The sequence below is a fragment of the Aedes albopictus genome, chromosome 1 (genome assembly GCF_035046485.1).
Source record: "Aedes albopictus strain Foshan chromosome 1, AalbF5, whole genome shotgun sequence".
NCBI classification, from domain to species: Eukaryota; Metazoa; Arthropoda; class Insecta; order Diptera; family Culicidae; genus Aedes; species Aedes albopictus.
The window spans coordinates 255,505,975-255,522,028 of NC_085136.1; the positions used below are offsets into that span (position 1 = coordinate 255,505,975).

At 46.6% G+C, this 16,054-nt stretch overlaps 1 protein-coding gene across 3 annotated transcripts in view; it reads right to left on the bottom strand.

Annotated features, from left to right (window-relative positions):
• LOC109408292 (mucin-2) overlaps positions 1–1,912 on the bottom strand; it is a 164,809-nt gene extending 162,897 nt beyond the window's left edge. Inside the window, exons 1-2 of one of the 3 annotated variants that reach the window (XM_029860120.2) lie at positions 1,422–1,912; positions 287–607 (exon numbers count right to left, since the gene is read on the bottom strand). In XM_029860120.2, coding sequence (XP_029715980.1) covers positions 287–320 — 34 coding nt within the window. In that variant the 5' untranslated portion in view covers positions 321–607; positions 1,422–1,912. Of the gene's footprint in view, positions 1–286; positions 608–1,411 lie in introns of all 3 variants that reach the window. The other 2 variants (XM_029860119.2, XM_029860121.2) reach the window with 2 other exon arrangements.
• Between the last annotated feature and the right edge of the window lie 14,142 nt (positions 1,913–16,054).

Below are 16,054 nucleotides of genomic sequence, written 5' to 3' on the forward strand. Positions count from 1 at the left end.
AATTTTGTGGAGCTCATGTGGCCAGCCAGGATGGTTATCAAAAAGTTGAATTCATGGAACTCCACATGATATATTAGGATCTTGTGACACCTAGGCGCTGCCCATGAAATACGTAGCCACATTTTTGGTCATCTCAGACCCCTCCTCCCCCCTGTACACTTTTGTCCATACATATTTTGAAAAAAAGTGTACACCGTACACATTGGCCAAAACTCCACTTCCCTCCTTAAAATCAACGTATGTGTTTAGGATGGGCTCCTAGTGTGAAACAAGTTGCTTGACTTACCTGATAAAATTAAAATTTTCGCTGACGTCGCCATAGCTGCGGTCGTCCTCGTTGCTGGATTTCCGATGTACTTCGAAAAATGTACTCTTCGTTTCCGTTGATTCAACACATTCACCGTGCACCCACCTTAGGGGTTTCGCCACTTCCTGTTAGTCAGCGTTTTGGCAAGGCTTCTAATATTACACTATTATATGCTGCCACACTATTTTTGTCGAATTATCTTCCCGTTAAATCACTTCACTAACTGCGATCTCTCTAGTCATCAACTGTATTGGAAACTGTTTCACATTTATGAAAACTTGAATCCCTAATGAATAGATCCTGTAAGAAAAATAAATTAAACCAAGTAAATCGAGATAATCCACTTCGCGAAGCACTTCCTGTGAGGTACATGGATATATCCACTGCGTTCAGATCTCACGTAGCGCGCGACTACCGTTCTAAACACCGTCCGGCTCGTAACTGATCTCAGACAACTGGGAGCGCCCGCGGATCAACACACTTGTTCGTTTCTTTTGCAGCAACAATAGGAACAACCAAGAAGGGTGTGTACTCTGCACTTGTTCTGTCGGTCGGTTTCCACCCAATCTAGATCGGCAAGTGACTTTGATTCCGATAATTCTTGTTCTGCTTTGTGCTAATTATCACACTCTTTAATTCGTTCTTTCCGGCACTTGGTCGAGGGCTTCGTGGGAAAATTCGGTCACAATTTGTTCGCACTGGTTTGACTAATTGTCGCCCGGCGCACTTGGCTACCTTGCGAGAAGTTCCCACCAATTTCGATTCTATTTTCTTGAGGTTTTTTTTTCGATTACACAAATTTTCCCACAACACTACCGAATCACACTCGAGCGAGAACTACGGTTGGCCCAAGGCTGTCCTCGTCCACCAGAAGAAGTTGATCGCGCGCTACTGTCTACCGAGACTGGATCCAGCTACCACAGCCGTACACAACTCGCGGTCGGTCCTTCAGGTGTCGAAATAATCAATTTCCAAGCAAAACACACAATCCACCTGAGGAAAAGTCCGCGTCCGAGCCGCGACTTGGCGGCGATTGAAGTTCTACAGATCACAAGTCTCCACTCACGACTGCAGTCGTCGGTGGTGAATCTCCAGCCACCGCACCTCACCTCACCGTTGATGCTGATAAATGGAGAATGATTGCCCTGCGGACCGATTGTGTTGCCGGATTGCGCCACACTACTGGCCCGGTGACTGACTAACTGACTGACTGGGACCCCAGACCCAAGGGCCAGAACACTCGGCACGGCACGGCACACGAAGAGCACGAACGGAACGGAACGAACGGACGGACGGACGGAATGATCGGATGGATGTGGAACGGTGTCCACCAACAACGTGCGGTTGCTGTTGTGGGACGTTTTGGCGCGAATCGACTGCACTTTCCTACGGCTAGCATCGGAATGAGCCCGCAAATCGAAATGAAAGGAAGAGTTAAGTCTGCGAGCCGCGATCTTCAACCCCACAACATCAGCATCAGCATCGCAACGCGCATCGGTGGAACCCGACGACGACGAGAAGGCACCAAGTCGGCGGCTCTCGGCTCGTTCGACGCGCAGAAGAGGCTTAGAAGAGGGCGCACTTCAATGATGACGATCGCGACGGTTGGTTGGCTGGCTGAGTTGGTTGGTCCTAGGTTGAATTAGGGGCATCTGGGGTAATACGCACTGTCGAGGCAAAACGCACCCCCTTTGTTTTTCAGGGATTATCGGTTTTAGAGCTTTGAAACCTTATCAGTCTAATAGAACGTCTTAATAAATGAGCATCTGGAAAATTTTACATATCTGCGTTACGTAATTAGTGAGAAAAATGAATAAAATTGAAAAGCACGATTCTGATGTAATTTTCCCGATCGTTTGTCGAATGATTTGATGGTGAAAACCGACCAAACATCTAATGCTGTTGTGTTTATTCAGTTCATTGAGGGCAATGCTAAGCATAGGAAAAATAACTTAAACAATATTCTACGTAAATTATATGTTTTAAACTATTTTATTTTTTGCTATTGATTGGGGCAATATGCACTCCATTGGTTGGGGCAATACGCACCTATAGAAAACAAGCTGTAATAATATCTATGAGTGCTCTGTAAGTAATCGTAAACAAAATTGAGCTATTGTTTGTCTTAAAACCTTATAAAACATGCATTTTGTCTAAGAAGTAAAAAGATTTCTAAACTCGACGGTGCATCTTGCCTCAATGTTGTGGTGCGTCTTGCCCCTTTGTTTGAGTGCATCCTGCCCCATTGTTGTAGTGCATTTTACCCCGAGCAAGGGTGCATACTGCCCCGCATAAACATACGAAGCCGTAATGTTAGTCTATACAAAAAACGTTATTTTCAAGAGCTGAACTGTATTAAGGCTGAAATTTTGTTTGGTTTCTCTTAGAATGAAAGTATATGCAATGAATGCATGCATTAAACCAATAAATCATTGCCTTTTTATATGCATTTGGACGCATCTTCCTTAAGGACAAGGTATTTGGAGTACATAGCTCAAAATTTCTAGAGCACCGTTTTTTAGAAACGTTGATCGGATTTGGATGAAAATGCATCACGCTAATTGTTCAGTGGTTGTCAATAGCGTGATGCATTTTAATCCAAATCCGTTCAACGGTTCTAAAAAACGGTGCTCTAGAAATTTTGAGCAATGTACTCCAAATACCTTGTCCTTAAGTGGTGCGTATTACCCCAGAATCCCCTACTGTTTGTTGGGGGTTGTTGCGCGAGTCTCTTCTTCGTGCGCGCGGTCGGTGCACAGAGGAGTAATAGAATCGATTGTATGACTAGAACTTTTAACCTTTTATGAAATGATATGATTATGACTGCTAATTGGCAACTTGACAATCACTCATATGTTAAAGATTAGTGCAACGTAAGAACTATATCACAATCACACGACACGACGACGTGGAACAGGACATAACACTTTTTGTTCCTACAAAAGCGAAAAAAGGATATAAATTCACCTTTTGCCTTTCACGTACACTAAGTGTACTGAAAAGGCTATATGTTTACTCCAAGACTTTTTGATAGAAGGCCCGGAGGGTTGAGTCACATTTACCAACAGACACAGCTCGACGAATTGACGTGATGTGTGTGTGTGTGTGTGTGTGTGTGTGTGTGTGTGTGTGTGTTTTTTTTTTTTTTTTTTTTTTTTTTTTTCCTCCTAACCTCCCAAGCAGAGAAAACCGATTGGAAAAACTCTGCTACACCTTGACGCCTCGATCCCCCTGGTACCACTGATATGCGACTGCTTCAGGGGGGCAATGCGCTCATGCGCTCTTCTGCTATTGTGCTCATGCACTTTTTGTCGCTTCTAAATTTGTTATTCTAGTCATTCTCGTTTTCGTACCTAACCTATCGCCATTCAGCGACACAGTTAGTACAAACATACACCAAATTTGTTATTCTAAAATTAAATTTGTTATTCTAGTCGTTCTCGTGTTCGTACCTAACCTATCGCCATTCAGCGACACAGTTAGCACAAACACACACCAAATTTGTTATTCTAATACCACCAGCAAGTACTTCGGATCATACTGAGTTTCTCCGAGGAACGGTGCCGTTTTAGCACTCCAGTTTTTCGCGCACGACTCGGATAGTCCCCGACGGTGGATCTACCCTACGCCGACAAAGACTTCCCCGGCAGTGGAACATCTTCCGAAACCGTTTCTTCCCGGACAGGTGCCGAGGTCTCTCCTGCGATTCCGGTTGGAGACTGGCTTCCGGTTCACAGGCGCCCCGACGACCAAGTTCCGGTGCTTCTCCGCGATATACTCGGTCTAGTCCCCGGCGGTGGACGGACCTAGCCTACTCCGACAGAGAAAGACCCCGACGGTGGAAGTTCTCTCGACACCGATGTTTTCATCCCGACCAGTAAGGTGCCGAAGTCGACCCGGCGATTCCGGTTGGTGGTAGACTTCCGGTTCACCGGCGCTCCGACGACCAAAAACCGGTACTACGCAACGGACGACTCAGTCATGTCCCCGGCGGTGGATCAAGCCTACTCCGATCGCGTTCCGGCGCTCTCTGGTCTTCGCGCCACTTCCTTTGCAGCGCGGACAGCATCCTCGTTACTGCTCTGTCGACAGCGTTCCACGTAGCTTCGTCGCGACACATTTCTTCGACAATGTTGTCGACTGTCAGGCCGCGCATAACCCTGCGCATCTCCGAGAACCTAGGGCATTCGAAGACGACGTGCGCCGGTGTTTCCTCCACGTTCACACACTCCGGACACAGAGGGGAAGACGCGTGACCGAATCGAAACAGGTACTTCCGGAAACAGCCGTGCCCGGACAGAAACTGCGTCAGATGGAAGTTCACCTCCCCATGCTTCCTGTTCACCCACGCCGACACATTTGGGATCAGTCGGTGGGTCCACCTTCCGTTCGCCGCATTGTCCCACTCTTGTTGCCACTTCACCAGCGAGTCCATTCTAGCAGCTGCTCTCGCATTCCTTACGTTACTCCGCCGATAGCACTCGACGTCTTCCTCTAGGGTGATGCAGATGGGCATCATCCCAGCGATAACGCATACAGCCTCCGACGAGATTGTTCTGTAGGCACTCGCGACTCTCATAGCCATGAGCCGGAACACACTGCCCAGCCTTCCACGGTTTCTCTTCGTTTTTAGCGCCGGAGCCCAGGCTGGCACTCCATACCTAAGTATTGAGGTTGCAACATTTGCCAAGAGGCGCCTCCTACTGCTTCTTGGACCGCCCGCGTTTGGCATAATCCTCGCTACTGTGTTAACCGCCTTCGCCGCCTTTTCGCAGGCATAGTCAACGTGCGCGTTAAAGTTTAAGCGGTCGTCGACCATCACGCCCAGGTGCTTCAACGCGCGCTGCGATGAAATTCTCTCCTCTCCGATCGTGATCTCCAACCTTTGCACTGCTTTGCGGTTACTGACTACGAGCACTTCTGTCTTGTGATGGGCTATCTGCAGCTTCACTCCATTCATCCATCTTTCCACTGTGTCGATTGCCTCCGATACCAGCACTTCGACTTCATCGATTGATTCGCCAGTTACCGCTAATACAACGTCGTCTGCGAACCCCACGATAATGACACCTGCCGGAAGCTTCAGTGTTAACACATCGTTGTACATTGCGTTCCAGAGCGTAGGGCCAAGTATTGACCCTTGTGGAACACCTGCTGTCACTCTAAACGACCTCTGCCCTACGTTGGTTTCGTACACAAGGACTCTATTCTGGAAGTAGTTCCTTATAATCCTACACAGATAGTCGGGGACCCGCATATTATGCAGGGCTACGGCGATAGCTTCCCAACTGGCGCTGTTAAACGCGTTTTTAACGTCTATCGTTACCACGGCGCAGTAGCGATCTCCTCTCCGCTTTTGTAAGGATGCCCTTTCCGCCATCTCAACGACGGTCCGAATTGCGTCAACCGTCGATTTTCCCTTGCGGAAGCCGAACTGCATCGTGGACAGCCCTCCCTCACTTTCGGTATACTCGGTCAGCCTGTTAAGGATAATCCTCTCCAGGAGTTTTCCGAGCGTATCCAACAGACAGATCGGCCTGTACGATGCTGGATCTCCCGGCTGCTTTCCTGGTTTTGGCAGCAGCACTAGTTTTTGGACCTTCCATATATCCGGAAAGATGCCTTCCTCCAGGCATTTCTGCAACACTGACCTGAACATATCGGGATACTCCAGGATCGCTGCTTTCAACGCCACGTTGGGGATTCCATCCGGACCGGGAGCCTTCTTCACCTTCAATGCTTTCGCCACGGCAACGAGCTCGTCGTTCGAGACCAGTCGGTTTACGTCAAATTCCACATCGCCCTCGCTGTACGGCGTAGGTGGCCACGTTGTTGTATCGTGTTTTGGAAACAAACCCTCCACGATACCCTTCAGTTTGTCTGGGCACATTTCGACTGGCGTCATTGGGCCCTTCAGCTTTGCCATTATGATGCGGTAGGCATTTCCCCAGGGGTTAGCGTCGGCTTCCTGGCATAGCTCCTTGTAACAGTTCGCCTTGCTCTGCTTGATAGCTCGTTTGAAGGCAGCTCTAGCTTCACGGAACGCAACCTTGCGCTCTTCTCTATCGGCCGCAGTTCTTGCCCTCTGAACTCGTCTCCTAGCTCGGAGGCAAGTCGCACGAAGGGTGCTGAGCGTCGCATTCCACCAGTACGCTGGGCGTCTAGCGTTCCTAGGTTCAATCTTCCTCGGCATTGCTGCATCACATGCCGTTGCTAGCGCTTCCGTCAACCACCCTGGGTCGAGGTTTGCCGCATCGCTATTTGGCCGAAGTGCCTCGATAAAAGTCTCCTTGTCGAAGTCCTTCGTCTTCCACTTCCGCTCATAAGTTCTAGTTCTCTGTATGGACGTAGGAGCTCTCTGGCCTATCTTGTAGAGGATCGATTGGTGGTCGCTGTGGGAGTACTCCTCACTCACCCTCCAGTCCATGTCTTCCATCAACGATGGACTACAAAATGTAATGTCGATGATGGACTCACGACCGTCTTTGCGGAATGTGCTGACTGTTCCTACATTGCACAGCTTTACGTCCAGCTTCGCCAGAGCTTCAAGTAGACTATATCCTCTTGCATTGGTTTGCCGGCTGCCCCACTCAACGGCCCAGGCGTTGAAATCGCCGCCGATGACTACTGGCCTACGTCCTACCAGCGTGTCAGTGAGTGCATCCAACATCCGGTTGTATTGCTCCTCGGTCCATCTTGGAGGCGCATAGCAGCTACATACGAAGACACCGTTAACTTTGGCGATCACGAAACCTTCGTAAGAGTTTTCCACCACTTCCTCTATAGGGAATCTGCCCATAACTTGTATAGCTGCCAGTCCTGCTATATCCGCTACCCAATTGCCGTTCTCAGGAGGAACCCGATACGGCTCTGCGATGATCGCAACATCGCACTTCGTCTCTGTTGTCGACTGCCACAACAGTTGCTGTGCGATGTCGCAATGATTCAGATTAATTTGCGTTATCTGCATCATTGTTGGCCTGCCTTCGCCTTTTTGTAGGCCGGGCATTTATAGCCTCCCGTCCGGTGGCCATTTCCTTCCTCCGACTTGCACAGCATGCACTTGGGTTGCTTCGTGCAGTCTCGAGCAACGTGTCCGTTTTCGCCGCAGTTCCAGCACCGTTTGGACCTATCTGGACCCATGCAGTGTCTTGACTGGTGACCAAATTCCATGCACCTGAAACACCTCTCCATTTTCTTGGTGACTCGGGGAGCCAGTCGCAGCGGGCACACCGCCCATCCGACCTTGATCTTGCCGGCTACCGCAATCTTGTTGGCCGCATCTACTGGAAGTCGGATTGCCGCCGTCTGGGTACCTGCAAACGATCTCCTGATTCGGATTGTCGCCGGTACTTCCAAGTTACACTGCTCGGTCAATGCGACTCTCAGCTCTTCCTCAGTTGTGACCTCGTCCAAATCCTTGACCTCGAGCACTGCCTCCTGTGAAAGTGCTCTCACGGTGGCCTCGCTGCCTACGGATTTCGCAATGAGCTCCCGGTACTCTGAGCTCTTAATCGCCGGATCTTTCTTGAGCTCGAACAGCATCTCTCCTTTCTGGGTGCGCCTGGTCTTTACCACGTTTTCACCCAACTCTTTTAGCTCCGGGTCCTCCCTCACTTTCCTGAGGAGCGCAGCGTACGTCGTCTTGTCCTTCGCCTCGACGATCAGTGCATCACCCTTCTTCCTCTGCCTAGGGGGCCGGCGATTTTCTTTCTTCTCCTGTTCCTTCCTCTTTTCTTCCTTTTTCTGTTCTTCCTTCTCCTTTCGCTTCTTCTTCTTCGCCTGCTGACTCTCCACAGTGCGCCATCCATCATCTCTCCGATTGCTGGCGCGCTCCCGTTCACTTCTTTGTTTCTTCGGGACTTCCTCTTCTCCTGGCGTATCTCTGCCTCTTTTCTCCGAGCGAGTATTCCGATGGTTCTTCGGCGTCTCCATATTTTCGACCGTGGCTCGTTGCTGCTGCCGCTGCGTAGCTGCTGCAAGATCGTGTTTAGTCGCTGCTAATGCGCTCTTTGCCTCATCCGCTCTCTGCATCACGCTGTGCCATTCTTTCACAGCAGCTCCGAGAGCCCTCCTAATCTTCAACACCAAGTCCTTGATGTCCTTGTGCACGTTGTGCTTTTTGTCGACGAACTCGTGTAGGTCATCCGTCAAGTTCTTCGCCGCAACTACCTTCGGCTGTTGTTGAGGCACGCTCCATCCACTATTCGTCGGCAGCTGCTGCTGCTCCGAGGGTACCGCACTTTGTTGTAAAGCCGCTTCTTGCCGCGGTTCTGCACCTTCTGTTTGCTGAGGCGGAGACCTCAGCAATCCTCCTCTGGCGAACGGATTCGCCACCTTTCCGCTGTTACTTCCGTTTTCTCCTTCCATGTTATTGGGTCCCCCCTCCGGGCCGCTATCTCCACCCGCTGTACGTAGTCGCTTTCGTGATCTCTTGGTTGTCTATGAAACAGGGAGGCCAAGCGAGGGTTGAACACGAACCTTCATGGGGTTCGTGTCCAGAGCCAGATCAGCGTAAGTCGGGAATTTTACATCCGAGCCTAGTACCCATCAAAATTGACGGACAAGTGAAGAACGTTTCCGAAGGCCTGCCAAGGTTTTACCGGGACGGAGGCAGACGCACCATTAGCCCACTCGCCGTTTCAAGAAGGTGTCACCCTTCTTTACTCAGGAAGCAGAATGGCACGAATGTCAGCCCATCGTCGTCATCCGATCCGTAGTCCGTAGTCCGTTGTCGTTTGCGTTGACCAGTATACCATAATCAGGATGTTACTGGCATCAATCCTGATGTGCCGGTTGGCACTCCGGGTGTTTGGGCTAAGGCACTTTGAAAGCGGTACCAGGTCGCTTGTACGGAGTTGCTTGCAGATGTGTGGCTTTTTATGAGGATCCAACAGAGCCCACTGTTGAACCCCCGCCACATCCTAGGCATCCTCCTCTTGAGCTGTCTGGAGACCAGAAGCCCGGTCACTCCCCGAAGGAAGCGCCAAAGGTGGTAATTCACACGGGTGTGTGAACGGTTTTCGCTTCGGGAAGACTCCCAAGCTTCCACCCGACTCGCAGAAGGGGGGGTTCGTCAGGCCCCTGGACTCCTGTCCCTGCTGCCCCTTGTGTGTGTGTGTGTGTGTGTGTGTGTGTGTGTGTGTGTGTGTGTGTGTGTGTGTGTGTGTGTGTGTGTGTGTGGGTGTATGTGTGTGTGTGTGTGTGTGTGTGTGTGTGTGTGTGTGTGTGTGTGTGTGTGTGTGTGTGTGTGTGTGTGTGTGTGTGTGTGTGTGTGTGTGGGTGTATGTGTGTACAAATAAACTCACATCACTTTTTGGCAGTAAACCTCAACCGGTTTTAATGACCGATGGTTCATTCGACGTGGAATCTGCTCTCATTGTTTTCTATTGAAAATGGTTTGGATCGGTCCAACCGTACCGGAGTTATGGCCATTTAGGTGTTCCGGACCGGTACCCGGGCCAGACATGAAAATGCAACAAATCCATGCATGCGACCCATCAAACTACGGCATTTTCGATTACCTGATAAACGGTAAGCAGGAAAATAGTCTCAGACCATATCTGAACCGGTAGTGTTCCGGAACCGGTTCTGGGTTTCCCGCCGGAAGTGGCCAAATATAAAATTTAACATAACCCATGTATGCGACACAACAAGCAGCGACATTTTCGGTAACCTGATGAACAGTTAGCAGGAAAATAGTGTCAGGCCATATCTGAACCGGTAGTGTTCCGGATCCGGTTCCGGCGGGGGTCCCGACAGAAGTAGCCAAATATAAAAGTAAACAAAACCCAAGCATGCGACACATCAAATCACGGCTTTTCCAATAATCTGATGGCTGGTTATTAAGGAAGTAGGCTCAGACCACATTGGTGACTGCCGGTTGTATTCCAGAACCAGTTCCGGGTGTCTCAACGGAAATGGTCAAATATAGTGAACCAAACCCATGCATACGACACATTAAATCGCGGCTTTTTTATAACATAATGAAAGGTTAGCAAGAAACTTGTCTTTGACCATATCTGAACCGGTAGTGTTCTGGAACCGGTTCCGGATGTCCCGTCGAAAGTGTCCGAATATAATAGTGAACCAAGCCCATGCATGCGACACATCAAAAAGCGGCTTTTCCGATAACCTGATGAATGGTTAGCAAGAAAATAGTCTCAGACCATATCTAATCGGGTCCTATTCTGGAACCGTTACCGGGTGCCCCACGGGAAATGGCCTTATATAAAAGAGAACCAACCCCATGAATGTAATACAACAAATAACGGCTTGATGACAGGTTATCAAGGAAGTAGGCTAAGATCACATTAGGGACTGCCGCTAGTGCCGGAATTTGCAACTGGTCAAAATCTTCATATATGCAAGAGAACAAAATCATGACCAAAGCAATCTAATCAAATCACACCATTTCAATTTCCTGCGGTGCACAATGGTCCACGAACCAGATTTACGAGGAAAGATGCATGCAGCGCCTTCAAATGGTTTTTTAGACAAATATGGCCTTCTACAAAGTTGTCCCTAAAAATAGATCCCTCTTTTCAGTATACATGAAAATAAGGGTGGTCCATATTTTCAAAAAAAATGGGGAACCAAACTTTTTTATTTGCAATAATAACTATATTATTCTTCGGAATAGCTGTAGATTTATCAATTTTGGGCAAGTTTGCTGAAGACACTTTTTATGTAGCTTTAAAATTGACCGATCTAGAGGTATTTTTCTGAATAAGCTTAGGGTGGTTCAAGAAAAACCGGTTTTCTGGCGTTAACTTTTTCAGTTTCGTTTTTTCATCAAAGTCGCCCAAGAAACACTTGTAGAGCATTTGAAGACGCGTCGTTTCGTGCGCTGAGATGATCGTTATCTCTTTTGGTTCAAAAGTTATAGGCATTTTTCTTTAAAATCATAGTTTTTTAAAAAGGTGTTATGACGGATTGGGGCAAACATAAAAAATATTTTTTGCACGCATTCAAAAGAAGAAATGTTGTTATAAAACATATCAAAAAATTAGAGGGGTGTTATTTTTGTAACTCAAGTGAAAAATACTTGAAAAGTGCCTTTTTTTCTAGAAAATCATCAATATCTTTTGAACGGAATGACGTAGTAACATTCTCAGCGCACGAAAATGCTCGTTTTTGGAAGCTCTAAAACTGGTCCTTAGACAACTTTGATGAGAAATTTGAAACAAAAAAGATAAAGGGTTTAAACTGTTTTGACCAAATTTGGAGCATTTTCTCACAGTTTTCATAGGGTGACGCTAGAACAAATCGTTATATTGCTTTATCTTTTTTGTTGCAAATTTCTCGTCAAAGTCACCTAAAGTTTTTCCAATCTTCTTTTGCGTCTAAAATTACTGTGCACCTGAGGACTGCGAACTGAAATTTGACAGCAGCCAGGCTGCTGCCAAACCTCCAAAATGATCAGAGTGTGCCTGGATGCAAATTTGATTTGCTTAGTCACGCTAAAACAAGTAAAACGATTAAAGACACATAAACTTTGACAACAGATGCGAAAACATTTTTTCTAACGTTTTTCTGTGTACCAGTTAAGTGTAAAGCTTGCCGAAGGTTTGTAAGATACTCTCTGAAGTCCGTATAAAACCAAAACATTTAAATATGTACGTTTTATTGTAACTTTTGCTGTTTTCGATTTGTTTAAGCTTTGTGTGAAGTAGTTTGTACGTGCACTTTGAAATTGGTCTCCATAGAGATAAGAAACTCAACCACGGGGAGCACTGGAAGAAAAAATGCGTGCTCAAATTGAATGACCAAAATAGTTGAGTCCGCACCCCTCAGCTGTGCACAATTTGGGTTCATAAGGAGGTCAAATTTTACATGAATCGTATTAAGCATATAAGTGTTCTCAGGATCGGCTAATGTCGACGTTAAGATCATGAGTGCATATTCGACGCGAAAGGCACTATCACCACAAGGTGGATCACTCTGGGTTTTTAAAGAATGGTTTCGGGTTTGTTGTCACCCATCATCAGGACGATGTCCTGATTCTTACTTACTTGGAACAGTACATGTCATACTCGTGACGTACCACCAACGTGTGATTGTCAATTTTCGATAAAACTTGAATTTCCCATTTTTCACCTACAAGAGTGTGAAATAAAAACTAATTCATAGCTCATTTAGAATCATGAAGCAAAAATGGGAGTAAATCACTATGCCACTCAGTGGCGTAGCCAGAAATTGTCTCTGGGAGGGGTTTTCAACGGTCAATGATACCGTTTTTTATTTTTCACTTACATTTCGTGAACAGTATTGAGCAATTGTATTCGTAGTTTGAAACTGAGAGAGAGGAGACAGCTCACTGACGGCGCTGATGATTACATTTCTTTTTCTTACTTCTTTGTACAATTTTGTGCGCCGCACAATGGATTGAACATTTATTATTGGTCAAAACTGTTTTGCATATTAAGTTTGCTGCGACAGAACATGGAAAATAAATGGATTCGTTGCGCTGGTTGAGGAAAACTGACCATCATTATTTTATCTTTTTTAATTTCAACAAACGGAGCGAAATTTTAATAAGACACTTCCGATATTTGGCCACGCCACACCACCAATGTGTGATTTTCAGCTCGGTTCGCGGTGACAGTTTGTGACAGGTCCTCCTTGACATTAAGTAGCACGCAATCGAATCCAGCTGTCTCCTCTCTCTCAGGTTTGGAAATAGCGGAAATTTTTTCGTCGCAAAGCGCTCTATACTGAAAATTTGTTCCACAAAATTTAGCTCTGGGGGGGGGGGGAGGTTTAACCCTATACCCCCCCCCCCCCCCGTGGCTGCTTAAATTATGAGATTGCACCATTTGTGTGCTTAAGATTTACCCAAAAACCTATTAAAAAAAAATCCTTAAATTTTTTGCTGCTGTGTTCCTATTGTTGCGGTAGTGTTCCTAATGTTGCGGTATCCCATATGATTTCAATGGGATACCGCAACAATAGGAACCAAAATTAAATTTTACCTCCATAATAGGAACAGTGTGCCTAATGTTGTGGTAAGCGACTTATGATCGAAAACAGAGAGAAACGATAGTTATTATATTTTTCCAAGCAAATTTGGATAGAAAACTACCAACTAACGTTTTGCAACCCTTCATTAGATGGTACGATCATTGTTTTTAAAATGAATTTACCTTAATACCACAACGATGGGCACACTTATCCTAAACAATCCTACCTTCGTAGCCAGCGGCGGAACGGATGACGATCTGCTCGTTGAATCCACTGGAGGTCATTCTGTGCTGTGATCTTACCTACAGGCTACATTAAACCCCAATGATAACCCCATTGACACAGTTGGAGTATTTTCTGAAGGGGGCCCAGGAAAGCCTGACTTTAGATGACTGTTTAGCGGCTTTGGTGCCCAATATGTGAATATGCAAATCAGCATTGTAGTTTTAAGGAATCAAAATGTCTGTTTTAGATTTGTCACTAGTTTCGTAAACTATGCACCTTTTTTATGCTCTGCATAAAAATAGGGAATGCTACGCAGAACCAATATGGTGCATAAGAATATTTAATAATGACGGTAACTATTGCAACGGCGGCCAGGCAGTGTTTATGGGATTGAGCAAATGAAAGTCACAGGGGACTTTCAGGGGGTCTCAAGGGGTTTCCACGGGGTACCAGAAGATCTCAGGGGGTTTTCGGGGGTCCGAGGGGGTTTTCGAAAGCATTGCAGAGAGTTTCAGAGGATTTTCGACGGGTTTTGGAGGCGGTATAGGTACGTTTTCGGGGGTTTCCGGAACGTTTTCGGGGGCGTTACGGAAGCGTTACAGAAGAGTTTTCGGGGGTTCCGGAGCGTCTCAGGTGCGTTACATGGGGTCCGAGGAGTTTTAAGGGGGATTTTGGAGGCATTTCTGGAAGTTTCAGAGCATTTCCGGCAAGATTAAGAGGCGTTACGGAAGTTATGGAGGAGCTTTCGGGGGATTCGGAGCTTTGCAGATGCGTTACATGGGATCTGAGGGTAATTGGGGATTTTGTAGCCATTTCAGGAAATTTCAGAGCATTTTCGGCGTGATTCAGAGGCGTCATGGAAGCGTTACGGAGGAGTTTTCGGAGCGTCATAGCTGCGTTACATGGGGTCCGAGGAGGTTTAAGGGGGATTTTGGAGGCATTTCTGGAAGTTTCAGAGCATTTCCGGTGGGATTCAGAGGCGTTACGAAGGAGTTTCCGGGGGTTTCGGAGCGTCTCAGATGCGTTACATTGGGTCCGAGGGGGTTTAAGGGGGATTTTAGAGGCATTTCAGGAAGTTTCAGAGCATTTCCGGTGGGATCCAGAGGCATCACGGAAGCGTTACGAAGGAGTTTTCAGGAATATCGGAGCGTCTGAGGTGCGTTATACCAGGTTCGGAAGGGCTTAAGCGGGATTTCGGAGGTATTTCAGGATGATTCAGAGCGTTTTCGGCGGGATTCAGAGGCGTTGCGGAAGCGTTACGGAGGAGTTTTCGGGGGTTTCTGAGCGTCTCAGGTGCGTTACATGGGGTCCAAGAGGGTTTTAGGGGATCTTTGAGGCGTTTCAGGAAGTTACAGATGATTTTCAGGGAAGCCATGCCAAAATCCTTTGAAACACCCTTAAAATGCTATTTGATTTAAAGATGATCTTGAAGCGCCCTGATACGACTCTGACCTGAAATACCTCGAAACGCCTCTGAAATGCTACCATACGCCCCTAAAATCTCTAGGAACGTCCTTAAAATGCTCCTGAGACCCCCAGATATTCTCTGAAATTACACTGAAATGCCGTGAAACGCTCCTCAAACCCCTTGTAACACTTTTTAAAGGCTCCTGAGATCCCATGAATTGCTTTTAAAGGACGTTTTAATCCCTGAAGTTCTATTGAAATGCCCTGAATTTCCCGTAATCCCATGAAAACGCCTTCATAACATGACAACGCCCTTAAAAGGCACCCCAAATCCCCAGAAACAATTCCCTGAAACGCCCCTGAAGTCCCTTGGAACCCTCTTTTCTGGGCTCTCTGGGAACTTTATGGAAACCCCCTTAGCCCACCTCAAATGCCCAAGAGCAAGACCTGTTCTCACGAACTAGATTTGCTCATTAAAGCCCAAACTTAATTTATGGATAAATTTCCCTCATTTTATGCCTTTTTTAATTTATGCACCTCCAGCCATGTGCATAAATTGAGTTTTAGTGTATATGAGTATGAACAATTTCTCCAGAAATTTAGCTTCTGCAGTGACTCCATCATGAATTCTTTTAGAGATTCCTTCAGAATTCATCTAGGGATTTGTCCTGGGATGTCTTTAAAGGTTCCTGCAGTGATTATTTCAGCGATTTTTTCTAAGTTTCCTCCTGGAATTTCTCCAGAGATCATTTAAAGTGGCAGATACTCCTCCAGAGATTTCGTTAGGGATTTCTCCATATATTCTTTCCAGAATACCGCTAGAGGTTGCTCCATTATATTTCAATAATCTGGAATTATTCGAAGTATTTCTGTAGGAATGTAGGAGTTTTCTGCAAGAAATTTTACTAGAGATTATTCAAAAATTAATCCAGGAATTGCTTAAAAACTATGTGCACAAAATTTTTTAGGAGTCCATCCAAGTATTTCTTTAATAATTAGTCGAGAAATTACTGCAGATATGGATATTTCGGATTATCCGGAGATACCTACAGAAATTCTTCCGGGAATTTGCTAAGAAAGCTCATCTATGATTCCCTAAGGAATTCCTCATGTGCTTGCTTCCGGGACTCCTTTTGGAATTCCTTCAGAAAT